The sequence below is a fragment of the Hordeum vulgare genome, chromosome 7H (assembly GCF_904849725.1).
Source record: "Hordeum vulgare subsp. vulgare chromosome 7H, MorexV3_pseudomolecules_assembly, whole genome shotgun sequence".
NCBI classification, from domain to species: Eukaryota; Viridiplantae; Streptophyta; class Magnoliopsida; order Poales; family Poaceae; genus Hordeum; species Hordeum vulgare.
This window is the reverse complement of record NC_058524.1, coordinates 57359185-57377862: the sequence shown is the minus strand read 5'-3', so window position 1 is coordinate 57377862 and position 18678 is coordinate 57359185. Positions and strand designations below refer to the sequence as shown.

The window sequence follows — 18678 nt, the reverse complement described above, 5'->3', positions numbered from 1 at the left end:
GACGGCGGGACGCGCGAGGCGGAGGCGGAGGCGGAGGCGGAAGGGAAGCGGAGCGCGCTCGCGGCCGCTCGCGCTAGGGTTCGTCCGCGCCCTCTCCCCCCCTCTCTATCCCGTCCGAATCGACCGGCCCTGGCTAGCTGGCGCTGACCCGCTGCCCCGAATGCAGGCGGAAGCCCCCGAGATCGCGAGGTGGTGGAGGCGGAGATGACGACGCCGCGCGGTGGCGAGGATGTGCCATCGTCGACGGCGTCGGCCGCCGCCGCCGCCGCTTCGACGACCGAGCCCAACACGCCGACGTCGGCGCACACGTCGGGGCTCAACCGGCGGGGGTCGAGGAGCGCCGCCATGGCCGCCTTCTCCATGGAGGTCTTCGACAACGAGGTGGTGCCGTCCTCGCTCAGCAGCATCGCCCCGATCCTGCGCGTCGCCGCCGAGATCGAGCCCGAGCGCCCCCGCGTCGCCTACCTCTGTAAGTTCGTCGCACTCCCAAGCCGTCCGCGCGCGTGCCGCCTATTTTGGGAGATTTTCGACGCCTTTTCCTGGCACCCAGCTTGGCGCATTTCGTGCCTCGGCCGGACGAAACGGGCAACTCGTGGTGATATGTTTGGCGACTGATAAATGTCCCACTGCCCACAGCCGTTGTAGCGTTTATTTGGGAGGTTTTGTGCTCAGGAATCTCGAAAAATCTATGCCGCGTGCGTCGGTGGTTGTTTTTTTGTTCCTGGGCTGCTTTGATTGGTACGAGTTTAAGGGGCATGTCTGAGATTTCTCCGCGTATGTTGGTTTTGCTGCGTTAGCTGGATCTTCGGCTTTGATATGTTTGTCCATGGTAGTCGTGAAGTAGCTAGCTTCTCTCATGTATGCACCTTGAGGTGTTCGTATATGATCGTATCAGATATTCAGATGAGATGGCTTGTGTTTAAGGGGCATGTCTGAGTCTCTGAGATTTGTCTGCGTATGTTGGTTTTGCTGCGTTAGCTGGATCTTCGGCTTTGATATGTTTCTCCTTACTCGTGAAGCTGATCCTAGAAGTAGCTAGCTTCTCCTGCTGTATGCACCATGGGGTGTTCGTATATGATCGTATCAGATGAGGTTCAGTTGGTGCAGTTTACAGTTGTGTTGCTTTTGCTCGAATGTTCGAATCATTTAGGGTAGATAGCTCTGCTCGATCGACCGGTTTGCTTGGAAAGTTGGAATACCATATATCAGGTAGCTCGTGTTGATTCTTCGGTTTCTCTATGTGAGATTTCTCCTCCTATGTCGACCTACCTGTACATGCTGTGCTAGATTTTGGATTTTGTGTATGTTTCTCCTATTTTCAGTAGCTAATTTTGTGGCAGGTTTTCTTCTGTATGCTTGCATTATTCGTACCAAACCAAATTACTCCTGTTTTTTGGAGTGCAGAGCTGCAGATTTGATTCATTCGATGGCTTTTCCGACAGTTCTCCCTCGTTTTGATTGACTATGAGCGCTCTGTGTGTTGTTTGAATCATGTCAGATATGACAGTTTTGCTCCACCAGCTTTTTTCCGAAGAAGTGCATATCACGTAGTACGAATGGGTGCTTCTGGTTCACCCTTTTTCGGGATCTCACGTTGATCTGTTACTCTGCGAACTAGGTCGGTTCTACGCCTTCGAGAAGGCGCACAGGCTGGATCAAAACTCCGTTGGTCGTGGCGTCCGGCAGTTCAAAACGTCCCTGCTTCAACGCTTAGAGAAGGTGTGAGACGTCTTTCTCTGTCTCTTCCCCTCCATAATTTCTGCATGATCTAGCTGACTTGGCGTACATGAGGGTTTGTTTTGTTAGTTGATACATGTCGATTTGGTCATGTTCCCTCGCTGGTTTTGACTGGGTGACTGTATCTGGCCTTCATAGATATATTATGCAAGTTCCCCTAAAAAGGATATGCTAGTTGTTGAATTATTATTACTACTATCTTAGCTTTTAAACTGCTTGCAGGATATATAGGTAATATATGAGTTTGTTTGGCTAATAAGCCTCATGGAGTTAAAACCAAGCTGGAAGCTAATATGGACGACACTACCTTAATTTAGTTGTCAATGTAGTAGTGGTCCGGGTTATGTTGTCCAAATGCCTACAGTATGCAACATGCATGCAGTGTAAGCCATGAAAGTATTTCCTACTTTTCATTTTTGTGTTGTAATATACATCTTGCAGATACACGATTTTTAACTTGAAGAGTATGGCCGTTGGACTTTAGTTCAGTACACATTTGTTTCATGATAAGCTTACCAACTCCATTTCCAAATACATGACGTAGAAAGCATGTGGTCAAACTTTACCTTTGACCATTAGTCAAATCAAATTATTTAGTTTTTCTTTGATAGAAATTGTAGCATTAGGTTTGTAATTCAGAACAGTTTCACTGTATATACTTTTTAATTATATATGTTGTGCACTGAAGACTCAAAATGCAAAACATTATCTATCTTAGAATGGTGGGAGTATATTTGATTATTAGTGATAAGTTGATAACTGTCGATAGTCAATCTGGAAATTTTATTGTGATCATCTTAATTTGATGACCATATTGGGAGTTGTGATCAGCTAATCAAACCTGCAAGCTCATTTAATCCTACCTAACAGATAAAGAACACTGTTCTATTAATAGAATAGTGTGCTTCCCTTTATTGTGATTATCTTAATTTTTAACCACATTGGGAGTTGTGATCAGCCAAGCAAACCTACAAGCTCACTTGATCCTACCTGATTAGGTAAACAACATTGTGCCAGTAATAGAATGTTGTGCTTCGTTCTACTTATTTCGTTTCAAAGTCACAACTAAACCTTCAGTTCAGATTCAACATTTGTTTCGTGTTTCTGCTGGGGAGGGCGATGAGGTAAACTGATTTCAGATAACACCATCCTCCTCATGATTCGTCTCAATTGATCAGTTTGCAATGGCAGATTCTTGTTTGTTAGAGATATACTGAGGTAGCCACATTCTCATCTGAGCTTATTTTTTCAGATGATCCAGTTCAAATTTAGTACTTTGTTGTTTCCTACTTGAAAAGTTGAAATGGCCAGCAAATGTAGTAGGAATGAGGAAAAGGAGCAGGGACTTAGGGTTCCCTTGTTTTTTTAAATCAGATTTTGCCTAACCTACTCTTGAATCCAAAGATCCTACCTTAAATTTTCCCATTTCGCTCCTATGCAATCCAACAGGACAATAGCCCGAGTCTCGCAAAGCGATTGAAGAAAGCCGATGCCCGCGAAATTGAGAGTTTTTATCAAGAATACTATGAGAACTATGTCCGCACCCTCGACAAAGGGGAACAAGCCGACAGGTAATTCCCAGTCCCTAACCTGTGCTGCGATCTCCTCTATAAGCCCAATCCCTCGCTATCATGAATCCGGCCCCATGACATTGTCGCCTCCAGGACTCAACTTGGGAAGGCCTACCAGACGGCTGGAGTCCTCTTCGAGGTGCTCTGCGCCGTCAACAAGAATGAGAAGGTTGAGGAAGTTAACCCCGAGGTTTGTGCTCACTCCAGCCAACTGCAGTCATTCTTTCTCAGCAGAAATCTAGGTTCCCTCTAATGCATCGAGTTTCTCCAAATTTCCTCTGCAGATTATGCGCTGGCACACTGAGGTGCAAGAAAAGAAAGACATCTATGCGCCGTTCAATATTCTGCCTCTCGATGCGGCCAGTGCATCCCAGTCCATCATGCAGCTAGAGGAGGTATACGACTCACAACAATGCAGCCTGTTTCCTGAAAAAAGGAACAATTGCATCATGTACTGGTTCAATGAAATAAACTGACGTGGTCATCGAATGCATCATTAATAGATAAAAGCAGCAGTCGCAGCTCTGCGGTACACACGGGGTTTGACCTGGCCTTCTGCATTTGAGCCGGAAAGGCAGAAGGGGGGTGAGCTCGATTTGCTCGATTGGTTGAGAGCTATGTTTGGCTTTCAGGTCTGCTACCAACTCCAGGCGAACCAATTTCGATTGGCCCATTGTATTACTATAAGCTAACACTAGTTTATCTTCTTGTGTGCAGCGGGACAGTGTCAGGAATCAACGGGAGCATTTGATTCTTCTCCTCGCTAATGTGCACATTAGACTTGAGCCAAAGCCTGAACCACTTAGCAAGGCACACTCCTCTACCGATATTTACTTTCACAGCTTGACTTCAGGAATATCAATGTGATAAGCATAAGATCAGTTGGTTTTGCATGGATAAAGTGTGGTGGTGACAGAACAGGATATTTGTCTGAATTTATAATATTTTAGAAAAAATAAAGTTATTTTTCATTGGATTAGTAACCAATTATTTACCTTCAACGTTATGTTGTGATTGCTGGTGTAACTTGCCATAACATACAGATGCATTTTAATTTCTTTCTTGATACTACTTTTGATTTCCATATTCTTGACATTAGAATTTGCTGGACTGGTGCCACTACTGCAAAAATGCCAGCTGACTTATTGGCATTCCACCACGAATTCGATTGATTAAACTTTCTGTATGCATTATTCTGAAGCAAGTGTATAGCTAAATAATTTTAATTGCACCCTCCATTTACCATGCTTTCCTTCTCTCCTTTTTGTTCATCCTTGCTTGATGATTGATCTGATCCATTCTTTCACCCCTGAAACAGCTGGATGACCGAGCTGTTGATGTAGTGATGAACAAGTTGTTCAACAACTACAAGAAGTGGTGCAAATTTTTATCACGGAAACATAGTCTGAGGTATATAATTCCTTAATTAGTTTCCTATTTATGTACATTATTGTGCTGATAATCTTGCAACTGCAGAAATCCTCCGGGTGCTCAATTACAGGAAGTTCAGCAACGCAGAATTTTGTACCTAGGTCTTTATCTTCTTATCTGGGGCGAATCAGCAAATATCCGGTTTATGCCAGAGTGTCTTTGCTACATTTTTCACAATGTAATTTACACATTCTTATTATCATATCAAGTACCAAATCTCATGGCAAAAATATATCTTTGAATGAGTCTTCTCAATGTGTTCAGATGGCATATGAGTTGCATGGGTTGCTTGCTGGAAATGTTAGTATTGTGACTGGTGAAAATATCAGGCCATCTTATGGTGGCGATGAGGAGGCTTTCTTAAAGAAAGTGGTCACACCTATCTATCGTGTCATCAAAAAGGTACTTTGATAAATTACCATTACCTGAAATTCCAAGTTAGTTTGTTCTAAATATAGTTGTGGTGGTTTTTCAGGAGGCAGGAAAAAGTCAACATGGAAAAACAGCACATTCAGCATGGTGTAATTATGATGATCTAAATGAGTACTTCTGGTCTGTTTACAGCCCTATTTTCTGGTCACATGCTGACAGCCTTTTCACACTTTCTCTGATAGACCCTACTCTGTTTCAGGACACCTGATTGTTTCTCACTGGGATGGCCAATGCGAGATGATGGCGACTTCTTCAAATCCGTGCACGATTCAAGGCCTGTAGCTGTGGTACAGTTCGATATCAGTCTGTCAGTATCCCTTCCAAAGACTTTGATTAGGAGGAGAATACTGACAAATAACTATTTATAGGCTGGAAGCTCCTCACCAAAGGGTTCTAGTAAAAGCACAGGGAAGACAAATTTTGTAGAGACTAGATCGTTTTGGCACATCTTTCGTAGTTTTGACCGAATGTGGACCTTCTATCTGTTGGCTCTACAGGTACTGTGCCAAATTTTTCGATTTTGTTTCTCTGTACTATGATTTTTGATGGTTTGACACTCTGAATGTGAATCTTATAATTTTTAAACCGAACAGGCAATGTTGATTTTTGCTTGGAGTGAATATACAGTGACTCAAATCCTTCGGAAGGACCTCTTATATTCTCTATCAAGCATATTTGTCACAGCAGCATTTTTACAGTTCCTCCAAAGTATGTTTCCCATTTCAAATACTTGTTTCATATACTAGGCATTTTCTGATGCATGTAATCTTTCCTTTTATTTTTTGAGAACCTGAAATTTTTAGTATGACAACTGATAAATATTGGCATAATTTAGTTCCCTTTATGTATGTACTACCTTCTGCTTTTGTCAATGGCATTACGATAAGACATTAGGATCTACCTTCCCTTTATGTATGTACTGTTAAGCTAGGTTCCCGCGATACAGAGTACCTTCACAGCAGAAAGCAACTGGCAAGAACATTCATGTAGATATCTGCAACTTTAGGATCTCTTCTCATATGCATTAAACTAGTGTTACTATACCGAGCAGTCATGTTCTTGAGATGCTCTCCAGTCTTAAATTCCTGTGGTCTTGTGTGAGGCTGATATTTTCTTTAATTTGATGGCAGGTATTTTAGACTTTATTCTGAACTTTCCTGGCCACATTAGATGCAAGTTCATTGACGTCGTGAGAAATATTCTGAAGATAGTAGTTAGTGCCGCGTGGGCTGTGATTCTTCCCGTTTTCTACATCAGCAGTCAAACAAAAGTCAATTTACCACTGAAAAATCTGGACAGATGGTTTGGTTATGTGAAAGGAGTGCCACAACTATATATCCTGGCTGTGGCGGTGTACCTGATACCTAATATCATTAGTGCAACGCTCTTCCTGTTTCCGATGTTCCGAAGGTGGATAGAGAACTCGGATTGGCATATTGTTAGACTGCTACTGTGGTGGTCTCAGGTATTCAATTCAATCTATTTTATTTATTTATGTTTTATTATATGGAAAATTACTTATGCAGCTTATCCTCGTTGTAAATATTCATTTCAAAATTTCTTCTATGAGGCAATTTTTAATAAGGTAATACTTTGATAAGAGGGAACTGTATTTTTAAGAATGAATTTGTCTTGATATCCTTGCCAGCTTGTTGTTTGTCATAGTATCCTAGAGGGTTGAGAAACTAGTGATAAAATTGTAAACTGTAACTTGTAAGAAGAGAAAATAATCCAATGACTTCTGATGCCCGGGCAGAGAATTACCCTACCATTTTTTCATTAGTTTGAAAAAAAGCATTGTATGATTATCGAAAAGTTCTACGATGCTTGTGAAAATTGGTAGTTTTCACTTCTCTAACAATATGTGTTCAACTGAACGCATTTGCTATCCAAGTAATGAAAATGATATTGCAAGGGTACAGATGGACAAAACAGGGTGGAAAACGTGAAGGTAATAGATTATTATTTATGCAATGCGTGGAAGTAAAATAACTGGATGAATTTTCCTGGTTCATAAGGCGCTGCACATTTATTCATTTTTCATATTTCTTTCTTGTGCGGCTTGATACACTACACTAATGGCAATGCCCATTTTCCTTGTTCTTGCTGTACACGCTAATTGTATAAATAACTGCAGAAACGAATTTATGTTGGCCGTGGAATGCATGAAAGTCAAGCTGTTCTTCTGAAGTAAGTTACTCTGTTCTGTTTTTCTTCTGTTAGAGCTTTATTCTGCGGAAAAAACTCAATTCTCTTCTATTCAACTGAGAAGGTACACATTATTTTGGATTTTGCTGCTATGCTCCAAGCTTTCCTTCAGTTACTTTGTCCAGGTAAGTTCTATGCTTAGTTATTTGCAAGCATGCTTTGATGAGATTGATCTGAAGCGGTTTAATTTGCAGATACAACCTCTTATAAGGCCTACCAAGGATATAATGAGTGTTCATAACATTCGTTATGAGTGGCATGAGTTTTTTCCAAACGGTAATTCCAATGCTTTTTTTGGTGCTGCCTTCATTCTGGAACCCTTTTTTTACTGATAATTCGTTGCCTTTTCAGCATCTTATAATATCGCTGCTATCCTATCCCTCTGGGCCCCTGTTCTGTTGGTATGCTCTTATCCAGCTTGCTAGTGCAATGCATATCCAGCTTATGCATTAGCTGAAAATTAGCTTCATTATTCTCATTTGTTTCGAAACTGCATTCTAAATCTTGGTTTATCAACTACAATGCTTTTATTCTCGTAGGTCTACTTGATGGATACACAGATATGGTACGCCATTTTCTCTACAATATCCGGCGGTATGTCTGGGGCACTTGGACGACTTGGGGAGGTAATGATATATCTGAACTATTATCTGTAACATGTTCTTTTGCTTAGTAGTTTAGAACTTATAATGACCATAAGTATAGGGCACCCCAAGATTGATGGATAGTCAAGGGGCTTTTTCTTTTTCTTTTCTTTTTTGAAATTTTTTAGGAGCTTTTTCTTTATTTTGAGGAGTAATCTGAATGTGTCGAGGTCTCGGTCAATTGCATGAACCAAATAGCTCTTACTTTATAAATGTAATGGCGGGCTATGTAGATGGTAATACAGTTGTATGCAGAATATTTTGTTCGAGGAAGCTTAGCGAAGTATTTTAATAAGTGGAAATCACCTTTTTTGTTTTTGCAGCCTGAGAATTCAGAATAAACTACATTAGAGTTTAATGGTAATTTTAAGTAGATAAATATGGAAGTGTATGCACAAGGCAAATGGGATATTAATTTTTAGGAGGATCCTCTGGGAGTCGCACTTCAGTCTTGTTTCTGTTATGCTTATTTACTCAAGGGCATTATTGCCGTATGTTACAAGAAAACCTTTTTCATATTCATGAAATGAAGGAAAAAACGTATTGCTGGTGGCTTGGTGCATTTACAGTCGTCTATTCTCCTTTTTAACTGTCGACTTTTTTTATTAGCACTGCCCTTTTTACTTTGTTATTTCCCTACAGCGTTGTGCAACTTTCTTTTTGCGAGAGTTAAGAAGCTGAACTTCATACTGTTCTGGTTTCTGATGGAGTTGTTACACTGATCTATTACCAGATTCGAACACTAGGAATGCTGAGATCACGATTTCACTCTTTGCCTGGAGCCTTCAATACATATTTGGTGCCATCAGACAAAGGCAGAAACAGACGTTTTACACTCTCAAAGCGCTTTGCAGAGGTACCAAATGACAATGACGAAAATTATTGTCAAGACTTCACTCATAACCCCCCTGAAAAGTCATGATATGCTGAAGAATTTAAAGTACAGGTTTCCCCCAACAAGAGAACTGAAGCTGCCAAGTTTGCTCAACTGTGGAATGAAGTGATTTGCAGTTTCCGCGACGAAGATTTTATAAGTGATAAGTGAGGCCCTTAGATCATGTTCACCTAGAAAACATTATCATTGCAATGCAGATAATGGACCTTCTGTTATGCAGGGAGATGGACCTACTGGTGGTTCCATACTCGTCAGACCCGAGCCTAAAATTGATGCAGTGGCCGTTGTTCTTGCTTGCCAGCAAGGTTTGACAGAACAAATTTAATATGTCCACTCTACCTTGTTACATGTTTGTGTTCGGATCACTGGAAATCATTTTCATTGAAATTTGCAGATACCTATAGCTTTAGACATGGCAGCACAATTTAGACCGAGAGACAGTGATTTGTGGAAGCGTATATGTGCAGACGAGTATATGAAGTGCGCTGTAATTGAATGCTACGAGTCATTCAAACTTGTTCTTAATTTAGTGGTGGTTGGAGAAAATGAAAAAAGGTATCTTCTTATACTTCCATTTTTCACACCGTTTCACGTATCTCTATATGAGAAAGACATTGATGTTGTTTGTCGTAGCTTGTAGGTATTCAGTTAATGATAACACTAGGAAATAAATACTTGCAGACAGTGTGCACTATTTTTCTTCAAAAAAGTCGTTACTAGTACCTAGTAGGTCTGTTTTGCCTGCACAGTACCTATTAGGTTATAATTTCTATGATTTTCTAAGGCTCCTCTGTTGACGAATTCTTGTCACTTTTGAGCAAGACCGGGCCACCCAGGAAATCATTTGTTTCGTTCCAACATGAATAAAACATTCTTACCATAAAATGGGAAACACGCAGGATCAGGGCAAGTATTTTTGAACATATAAAGTGGTCAGACATGGCTGAATGTTTGTAGTTTGAACATGCAACGTTTTCATTCGTAGTAATGATGCCAAAAATCAATATAAACATAATACTAAAAAATCTAGGGAGAAGTTCAAGATTACAAATCCATTACTTTTACCAATAAATATATCTGTCTAGTTGCGTATGGCTGCACATCATCCACTTGCAAATTTAAGAATCAAGATATTCCAAATTGAACTAGGGAGAAGGACTGCCAAGCACCTCCATTGTGCAATATGCATGGAAGGGAAACCATGATTAGTTGTAACTGCTAAATGTGCAACGTCTGTTAGATAGGCAGCCTTAGTACTATTGAAGGCATATGTGTCCTTTTTTTTGCGGGGAAAAGGCATTTGTGTCCATCTTTCATGTTAGTTGGCTTTTTTTACAGCATTGCTCTTTATCAGTGCATGCTCACTGTTATCTTGATCTTCTACTGACATGTTTGTTCATTAACTTCAACAGGATTATTGGCATTATAATCAAAGAGATTGAAGCTAACATCTCAAAGAATACATTCCTTGCCAATTTTAGGATGAGCACATTGCCAGTCCTTTGCAAGAAGTTTGTGGAGCTTGTATCCACCTTGGTAAGCAATGCTGTTACCTCTACTGAACACCAACCCTATTGAAGATTGCATTGCTTGATATATTTTTAGACAAGTAACACGTTTGATTATTGCTACTATTATGTGATCACATCTGCAGAAAGAAAGAGACGCCTCAAAATTTGATAATGTAGTGCTGTTGCTTCAAGACATGCTGGAAGTGATCACGAGGGATATGATGGTCAATGAGATCAAGTAATACCTTCTGCACCCATTATACTCATACATGTGCCTTGTCATAGAAACTGGTTACTATATATTTTTTAACATGTGTTGTTTATAGAGAACTAGCTGAATTTGGTCATGGGAACAAGGATTTAGTTCCAAGAAGACAACTTTTTGCGGGCACAGGCACAAAACCTGCAATTGTTTTCCCACCACCAATTTCTGCGCAGTGGGAAGAACAAGTAATAACACCATATTCTTATTTGGCTTTTGTAAAAAAGAAGGTTCACTAACTTCACCTATCTACAGATTAAGCGCTTGTACCTTCTTTTAACTGTTAAAGAATCGGCAATGGATGTGCCTACAAATCTTGAAGCCCGCCGGAGAATATCATTTTTCACTAATTCGCTATTCATGGAAATGCCACGTGCACCTAGAGTGCGCAAAATGCTCTCTTTCAGGTTTGTCTCGTATGTAAACTTTGCAACATATCGCAGTGTCGTCTACTTTTCTAAATATACTGCAGTATCAAAAATCATAATGCCTAGCTAAATTAGCTGGATTCACTGGAGCCTGGTAGCTACTGGCTAATGGTCCTTTTACTGTGCTTCTTAAAAAAGAATTATATCTGCTTGTCAAGAAATATTTTGGGCTGAATTATGGTATATTATTAACTCTGATCAGTTTGAAAGAAAACATGAATAATTTTGGGTGTGGAATTGTGAATGTGTGCTAGTCAGGAAAGGGGAAAGCACCATTAAGACCAAGGAGAAGCTTATCAATGTTGGGATTTTTTAGCTGAAATTGTTAATGTTTGATGAATTCGTATTGTGAACTAAATGACGGGGTGTTCTTAACTTTTACGGTCAACTGTTTAGGAATTTGTTTTTGTTTCAGGTTATTATTTTGATCACTACCATCCTCATCGTCAAAAAAATTCTTGCTGTCATTTGATGTGTCTAAGCTAAAAATGGAAGTATGAGTGTCCTGATGCCATAATAGTATCAAGTTGCTTTTGAAACTGTCTTTGAGTCTGTCACTCTCATTGTCTCAGCAGATTTGCATGCCCCTTTTCGGTATTAACTACAAACTCTCTGGAGTTTTGAGTCTTGACCAGTTAACCCAATGGCGCCATGATCAGACTAGAACCAAAGTTCATCTACAGTTTTGATCAGAATTCACTAAAAGTTGCATTATGTTACAACTGATTCTGTACTCATCAGCTTATTTTCGCTAGATGGCAAACAAAAATTTGTAAACAGAAACGTTGAACTTTCACAATGTCTGGCAGTGGCACTCTGTAATCTTGTTACCTGTACAAGTACATCTGTGTCCACCTTAAAGGAAAAATGCACCTAGATATTCTAAAAAAGAAGAACAAGTGGTGAACTTCGAGGTGGAGGCCTGTACAACAGAATGTGTGCCACCCATCTTTAAGCGCATTCATAATCAAATCAACAACGTCAACACCAGAAATATATTATCAGTTCAGAACAACAAATATCTGATAAACCGTATGTTTAAATTTGTTCTGTGATCATAAGAGTTTCAGCGAAAAAGATTGGGCTCTAGATGATTCATATGACACTTGTTCTTTGCAGTGTAATGACACCATACTACAGTGAGGAAACTGTATATTCAAGAAACGACCTTGATCTGGAGAATGAGGATGGTGTATCAATTATATTCTACCTGCAGAAGATCTTTCCAGGTTCATTTCCTGTTTGATGTGTTTTAATTACTGCAGTTCTTTATGAATTTGGTTGCCAGGTTTTTCTCTTCTATTCTTGATAATTCTTGTTATATAGATGAATGGAATAATTTCATGGAAAGGATTAGTTGCAAAAGAGAAGCTGAAGTCTGGGGAAATGAAGAAAATGTTCTTCAACTTCGTCACTGGGCCTCTCTAAGAGGGCAGACACTCTGTCGAACAGGTACTTCAGTCATACCCTTCAACCTTGTCAAATATGAATCATTTAGTTGATTCCCTATTTACATGTTTTTCATATTGTGAATAGTGAGAGGCATGATGTATTATAGGAAAGCTTTGAAGCTTCAAGCATTCCTAGACATGGCTTCTGAATCTGGTGAGCTTCTTCAACTTCAAATTTGAGCATTCCTAGACATGATAAGTGACTCAACTTTGTACTAAATAAGTGACTCAACTTTGTACTAAAGTTAGTATAAAGCTGAGTCACTTATTCTAGAACGGAGGGAGTATTTAGCATTCCTAGACATGTTCACAAGTATAAGATGTTTTGGATATTTCAATGTGGACTACATACGGACTGAAATGAGTGAACAAACACAGTAAATGCATCTGTAAATAAAGTTAGAACATCTTATATTTGTGGATGGAGAGGGTGCCTTTTATAAACAATCCCTGAATTTATATTGTAGAACTAGGGGAGCAATCCTCAATATTTGCAAAAAGGGGGATCTTAGGAATATTTGAGAGTGAGATGAATAGTTTTTTTTTTCATGAAGGTACCATCAAGAGAAGAGAACTAGGTCTACATATTGTACCATCTTTTTAGAAGTTAGACCCAATCTTATACGACACTTGGAAGGGGTCTTACACATTGAGGATGTTCTTAAGACCCCCCCCCCCCCCCCCCCCCCCCGACACACACCCGTGTATAGCATACTCAAAAAACTGGGCTTACAGGGGACTTATGCGAAGTGTCCAACATCTACCCTGCTGTGTTTGCAGAGATACTAGAAGGCTATAAAGCCATTGCAGATCCCGCAGAGGAAGAGAAGAAAAGCCAAAGATCTCTGTCTTCTCAACTTGAAGCTATAGCAGATATGAAATTCACATATGTTGCTACGTGCCAGATCTATGGAAATCAGAAACAGTCGGGTGATCGACATGCAACAGATATTCTGAACTTGATGGTGCAGTAAGTGATCTTTATCTATTCTAGAAACTAATATACAACATTTGGCCAAGCGCAAGATACATCATGTCTACCCCAATGAGCAAAATGTTTTCTTGTATAACTCTTTGGAGATTGTGTGTCTCGGTTATGTTTATATTTAGTTCACATTTAATTGATAATGAGATGTTCCTTGAGGGAAAATTGCTGAATTGCTTGTTTTATCCAAATTGTTATTTCCCACTGTGCAAAGTAATTACAGTTTGAATTTGGAACTACAGTTATCCTGGTCTCCGCGTGGCATACATTGATGAAGTTGAGGAGAGGGATGGTGAGAAGGTGCAAAAGGTCTTCTACTCGGTGCTAGTAAAAGCTCTTGACAATCACGATCAGGTAATCATTTTACGTGAAGCGAGTTCAAACTTTCATTTTGTTTCTGATTTAAACCTCAATACTCAATAGTGTGTATCAGGTAATCATTTACGTGAAGCGAGTTCAAACTTTAATTTTGGTTCTGATTTAAACCTCAGTACTCAGTAATGCGTTATGTACTTCTTTGTCCTGTGAAGGAAATATACCGCATAAAATTGCCAGGGACAGCGAAATTAGGTGAAGGGAAACCTGAAAACCAAAATCACGCGATCATTTTTACGCGCGGAGAAGCTTTACAGACCATTGATATGAACCAGGTGAACTTCATGGTTATAGTGCCTTTTTAGTAAGTAGGTTGCATTCTGTCCTTTTGTAATTATCAATGCTGTTTAGGACAATTATTTGGAGGAAGCTTTAAAAATGCGGAATTTGCTGGAAGAATTCAATGAGAATCATGGTATTCGTCCTCCAACAATTCTTGGAGTACGTGAACACATATTCACCGGAAGTGTGTGTTTTAAGCTTTGCAGTAGACTTTACTTAGTTTTCTTTATAAAAATTGCAAATCAATGCCTAACATCTGACATTGCTGGATTGTAGCGTGTCATCTCTTGCCTGGTTTATGTCAAACCAGGAAACCAGCTTTGTGACAATAGGACAGAGGGTTCTTGCCAATCCATTGAAGTAAGTCTGAATATACTTTGATGTGTCCTATTTGAATTAAGCGCAATACATGGTTATCATATGGAGCATCTATGGTGACTATCTCCTGGATGAGCGCTTATGTTTTTTTTTTATCAGACCTTGAAATGCACACATATGTTTGTTGGAGATTAGAAGTAATACAGACATAAATACTAAAACAACCAAGTGCTATTTCCTGGAACATTTCTGGCATCAAATCCTTTGAAGCTAAACAATGTCATCAGCTTAAAGTGTGCATTGTGGTCTAAGTGCTGTATATCTGACATGCTGTTTCCTGAAACTTTCCTGGCATCAAGCTTTTCAAACTAAACAATGCCGTCAATTTAAAGGATGTATTATGGTGGAAGTGCTGTATATCTGACATGCTGTTTCCTGTCAGTAAAGCTTTTCGAGCTAAACAATGTCGTGATTTTAGAATGTGTATTATGTCTAAGTGATTTATATCTGACATGCTGTTTCCTGAAATTTTCCTGGCATCAGAGCTTTTCAAGCTAAACAATGTTGTTAATTTAAATTGCGTGGTTCGGTCATTGCTATGTATCTCACATTCTCTTTTCTGGGCAGAGTACGTTTTCACTATGGACATCCTGATGTGTTTGATAGGATTTTTCACATTACAAGAGGTGGAATTAGCAAGGCTTCCTGTGGTATAAACTTGAGTGAAGACATTTTTGCTGGTATGTACTTTTCCACCTATTCTAGCTGTTACCTGTGGATTTTTTAGAGAAATTTCTGAATGGATGGTTCCCTGGGATATCCACATCCTCATATATGTTTGACAACTGACTCACACATGGGCCTATATGGGCCTCAAACAGATTACTCTAAACTCGATTAGGACTGATGCTACTCTTATCTAACACATTAACTCAAATTCCAGCATTTCCAATTTCTGCCCTGGGACAACACAAACTTAATTTTTCTTTTTCAGGTTTCAACTCAACTCTGAGGCGAGGAAATGTCACCCATCACGAGTACATTCAAGTTGGAAAAGGACGGGATGTTGGGTTGAATCAAATTTCACTCTTTGAGGCCAAAGTGGCATGTGGCAATGGAGAGCAAGTGCTTAGCAGAGATATCTACCGTTTGGGCCACCGCTTTGACTTCTTCCGAATGCTCTCATGTTACTTCACAACTGTGGGATTTTATGTCAGCTCAATGGTACAAAACATCTACATGCATCACATTTCCTTTACTAAAAAAAAGCATGCATCACATTTGTCTTGATTTGCCATCGTCCATGTTTTTTATGTTCTTATTATTGTGCAGATGGTTGTCATAATAGTATATGTTTTCCTGTATGGAAGGCTTTATTTAGCCCTAAGTGGACTTGAGTTTGCAATTATGAAGCAAGCACGAATGAGAGGTAATCGTGCTCTTCAGGCAGCCATGGGGTCCCAATCTATTGTGCAGCTAGGTCTTTTGATGGCCTTACCCATGTTTATGGAGATCGGACTGGAAAGGGGTTTTAGAAGCGCCCTGGGGGATTTCATCATCATGCAGCTACAGCTATGTGCAGTATTCTTTACCTTTTCCCTCGGGACAAAATCACATTATTTTGGCCGCACAATCCTCCACGGCGGTGCAAAATATAGAGCAACTGGCAGAGGCTTTGTTGTTCGCCATGTGAAGTTTGCTGAAAATTATAGAATGTATAGCAGGAGTCATTTTGTGAAAGGACTTGAGCTCATGTTACTACTTGTAGTGTATGAGCTCTATGGTGATGTGGCTACAGATTCCACTGCCTATGTTCTGCTGACATCATCTATGTGGTTCTTGGTAATCACATGGCTGTTTGCTCCATTCCTCTTCAACCCATCAGGATTTGAATGGCAAAAGGTGGTCGATGATTGGGATGATTGGAACAAATGGATAAGCAGCCGTGGCGGGATTGGTGTGCCGGCCAATAAGGCCTGGGAGTCGTGGTGGGAAGAGGAGCAGGAACATCTGCTGTCTACAGGCATAGTCGGCCGCATATGGGAAATCATATTATCTTTCCGATTCTTCATGTTTCAGTATGGTATCATGTACCATTTGAATATCGCTGATGGCAACAAAAGCATATCAGTAAGTCATCCTTAATTCCTTATTAAATGGATTTCATGAAACTGATTACATGATTTTGTTAATTGTTTATAATCACTGTTTACTGATACAATTTAGTGACTGTCCCTTCCAAACTTGATTTTGTGGCTTCAGGTTTATGGTCTGTCTTGGCTGGTCATTGTAGCAGTAGTGTTGGTCCTCAAGGTAAATTTCATTTGCTTGCTGTCGATGAAATCAATAAGTACATATTGGTTGGCGTATGTGTATAGTTTATGTCCTTGTTATGCTGCTGATATGGTGCCATTTCCTTAGGTGGTGTCTATGGGAAAAAAGAAATTTAGTGCCGACTTCCAGCTTATGTTCCGGCTCCTCAAATTGTTCTTGTTCATTGGATCTGTTGGAACTTTGGCGATTCTTTTCACCCTTCTGCACCTTACAGTTGGTGACATATTCGCCAGCTTCCTTGCCTTTGCACCCACAGGATGGGCCATCCTGCAGGTACATACATCATCAGCACCAAAGCTTCCCTTTTGTTTTGTTTTAAGGTTTTACTCCCGGCTTATCCTGCGCGAGGACTGAGGAGTGAGGAGCAGTATCAATTCTTTTTTTTCCAAAGGGAGAAAGAAACGGAGAGGATTTTTATCAAGTTAAAGTTGCTATTATCAAAACTGACATCTTTCACAGGCTCTAATCCATTCGGCATCATTGCAACAGATATCACAGGCAAGCAAGCCAGTGGTGAAGGCTTTAGGACTGTGGGGATCTGTGAAGGCCTTATCCAGGGGGTACGAGTACCTTATGGGGATCGTGATCTTCGTGCCAGTGGCGGTTCTGGCATGGTTCCCTTTCGTCTCCGAGTTCCAGACGAGGTTGTTATTCAACCAGGCATTCTCCCGAGGCCTCCAAATCTCTCGCATTTTGGCTGGTGGGAAGAAGCAAAACTGAGGTGAGTCTAGGAGGTGGAGTTTCCATCACAGTAAGGACACACAGAGTAGAAGGAGGCAGAAATTAGCTCCAGGTTCGTTGTATTAGATATGGGTGTTGTTGGAGGGGGGCATCACATGGCTGCTAACATGCTGACACTTTCAGAAGTTTCTTACTCTTGTACACACAGGGCGGTTTTTCTTAGGCATTTTCCATGTATATCTCATGCTAATACATTCTTACCTCTGTTACTAGATTGTATACGTTGCTTGTATAGATAGATGTATGCCCCCACAACAGTTGCGACAAAACATTACAGTCCTTTTAGAGGCAAAGATGAAACTGATTTTTGTGCATGAAGCAACAAAACAGTTCGGTCTTTTTAGGTTCAGAGACCCAATTGATTTTTGCGCATGAAGATGTTTGTGTTTGTGCTGTACGGTGTACCAGTCAGTTTCCTGCTTTATGCTTGGGTTATCTGAAACTTTAAATTTGGACTGATGTTTGAACGCGCTGGCTTTTCTCAGCTGGGGCCTCTGCTTTCTATTAAAAGCAGGGCCGTGTGGCCTTTTCCTCTAAAAAAAAACACCCAATTCATATTACGCTAGATCTCCTTTTTTAGAATACAAGAATACGCTGTATTACTCTGGTTCGGATTGTTGCGGCGTATGATCATAACATCAGTTGGACGGCGTTTTGTGCTCTGTTTCATTCATAGACAAGGATAATAGGACAGAGGTTGGAATTATGCCGGTAGGTACAACTTAACAGTAGGTGAAGGCTGACATCGAGTTGAGATGGAGGATCTGAGCTTGTTATCATTCCAGCTTTAAGCAAGCCACCTCACTAAAATTTGAATTCACAAATGAGCTGAAGCAACATCGATTGCAATCATAGGAGACCGGTAACTAACTACAGCTTTCAGCTTGTCCCTGCCCGATGTCTAATGATCGTCCAAGCACACAGTGCCAATTAAGTACACACGAGGTGACTGAAATCTCACAACTATTGTCATGATACCACAGGCAGACATTTAAAAAAAATAGCCCTTCTTGTTTCCCAGCTATTGCTGCATTTTAGTTTGAGTCGTCATTTCTACGTTCGGGTTACTTTTG

At 40.3% G+C, this 18678-nt stretch overlaps 1 protein-coding gene across 1 annotated transcript; it reads left to right on the top strand.

Annotated features, from left to right (window-relative positions):
• Positions 1 to 204: 204 nt before the first annotated feature.
• LOC123413214 (callose synthase 5) lies at positions 205 to 18002 on the top strand. Its single transcript, XM_045106159.1, has 42 exons — positions 205 to 469; positions 1619 to 1719; positions 3187 to 3308; positions 3402 to 3498; positions 3593 to 3703; positions 3812 to 3940; positions 4026 to 4118; positions 4627 to 4718; positions 4785 to 4917; positions 5004 to 5141; positions 5215 to 5291; positions 5371 to 5458; positions 5540 to 5668; positions 5765 to 5879; positions 6302 to 6636; positions 7309 to 7361; positions 7444 to 7504; positions 7574 to 7655; positions 7731 to 7780; positions 7919 to 8005; positions 8757 to 8879; positions 8970 to 9064; positions 9139 to 9223; positions 9313 to 9473; positions 10331 to 10454; positions 10573 to 10667; positions 10756 to 10879; positions 10947 to 11098; positions 12239 to 12348; positions 12446 to 12571; positions 12656 to 12724; positions 13351 to 13540; positions 13798 to 13909; positions 14086 to 14205; positions 14282 to 14400; positions 14489 to 14572; positions 15158 to 15270; positions 15525 to 15754; positions 15863 to 16660; positions 16793 to 16843; positions 16952 to 17137; positions 17354 to 18002. Exons 1-42 carry the CDS (start codon positions 205 to 207, stop codon positions 17582 to 17584), a joined length of 5856 nt encoding a protein of 1951 aa, XP_044962094.1. The 3' UTR covers positions 17585 to 18002.
• Positions 18003 to 18678: the final 676 nt, after the last annotated feature.

Coding starts and splice junctions, on each gene's coding strand:
- LOC123413214 (XM_045106159.1), top strand. CDS start 205: ATGACGACGCCGCGCGGTGGCGAGGATGTGCCATCGTCGACGGCGTCG. Junction 3,704..3,811: donor CCATCATGCAGCTAGAGGAG/GTATACGACTCA, acceptor CATCATTAATAG/ATAAAAGCAGCAGTCGCAGC. Junction 6,637..7,308: donor TGCTACTGTGGTGGTCTCAG/GTATTCAATTCA, acceptor AAATAACTGCAG/AAACGAATTTATGTTGGCCG.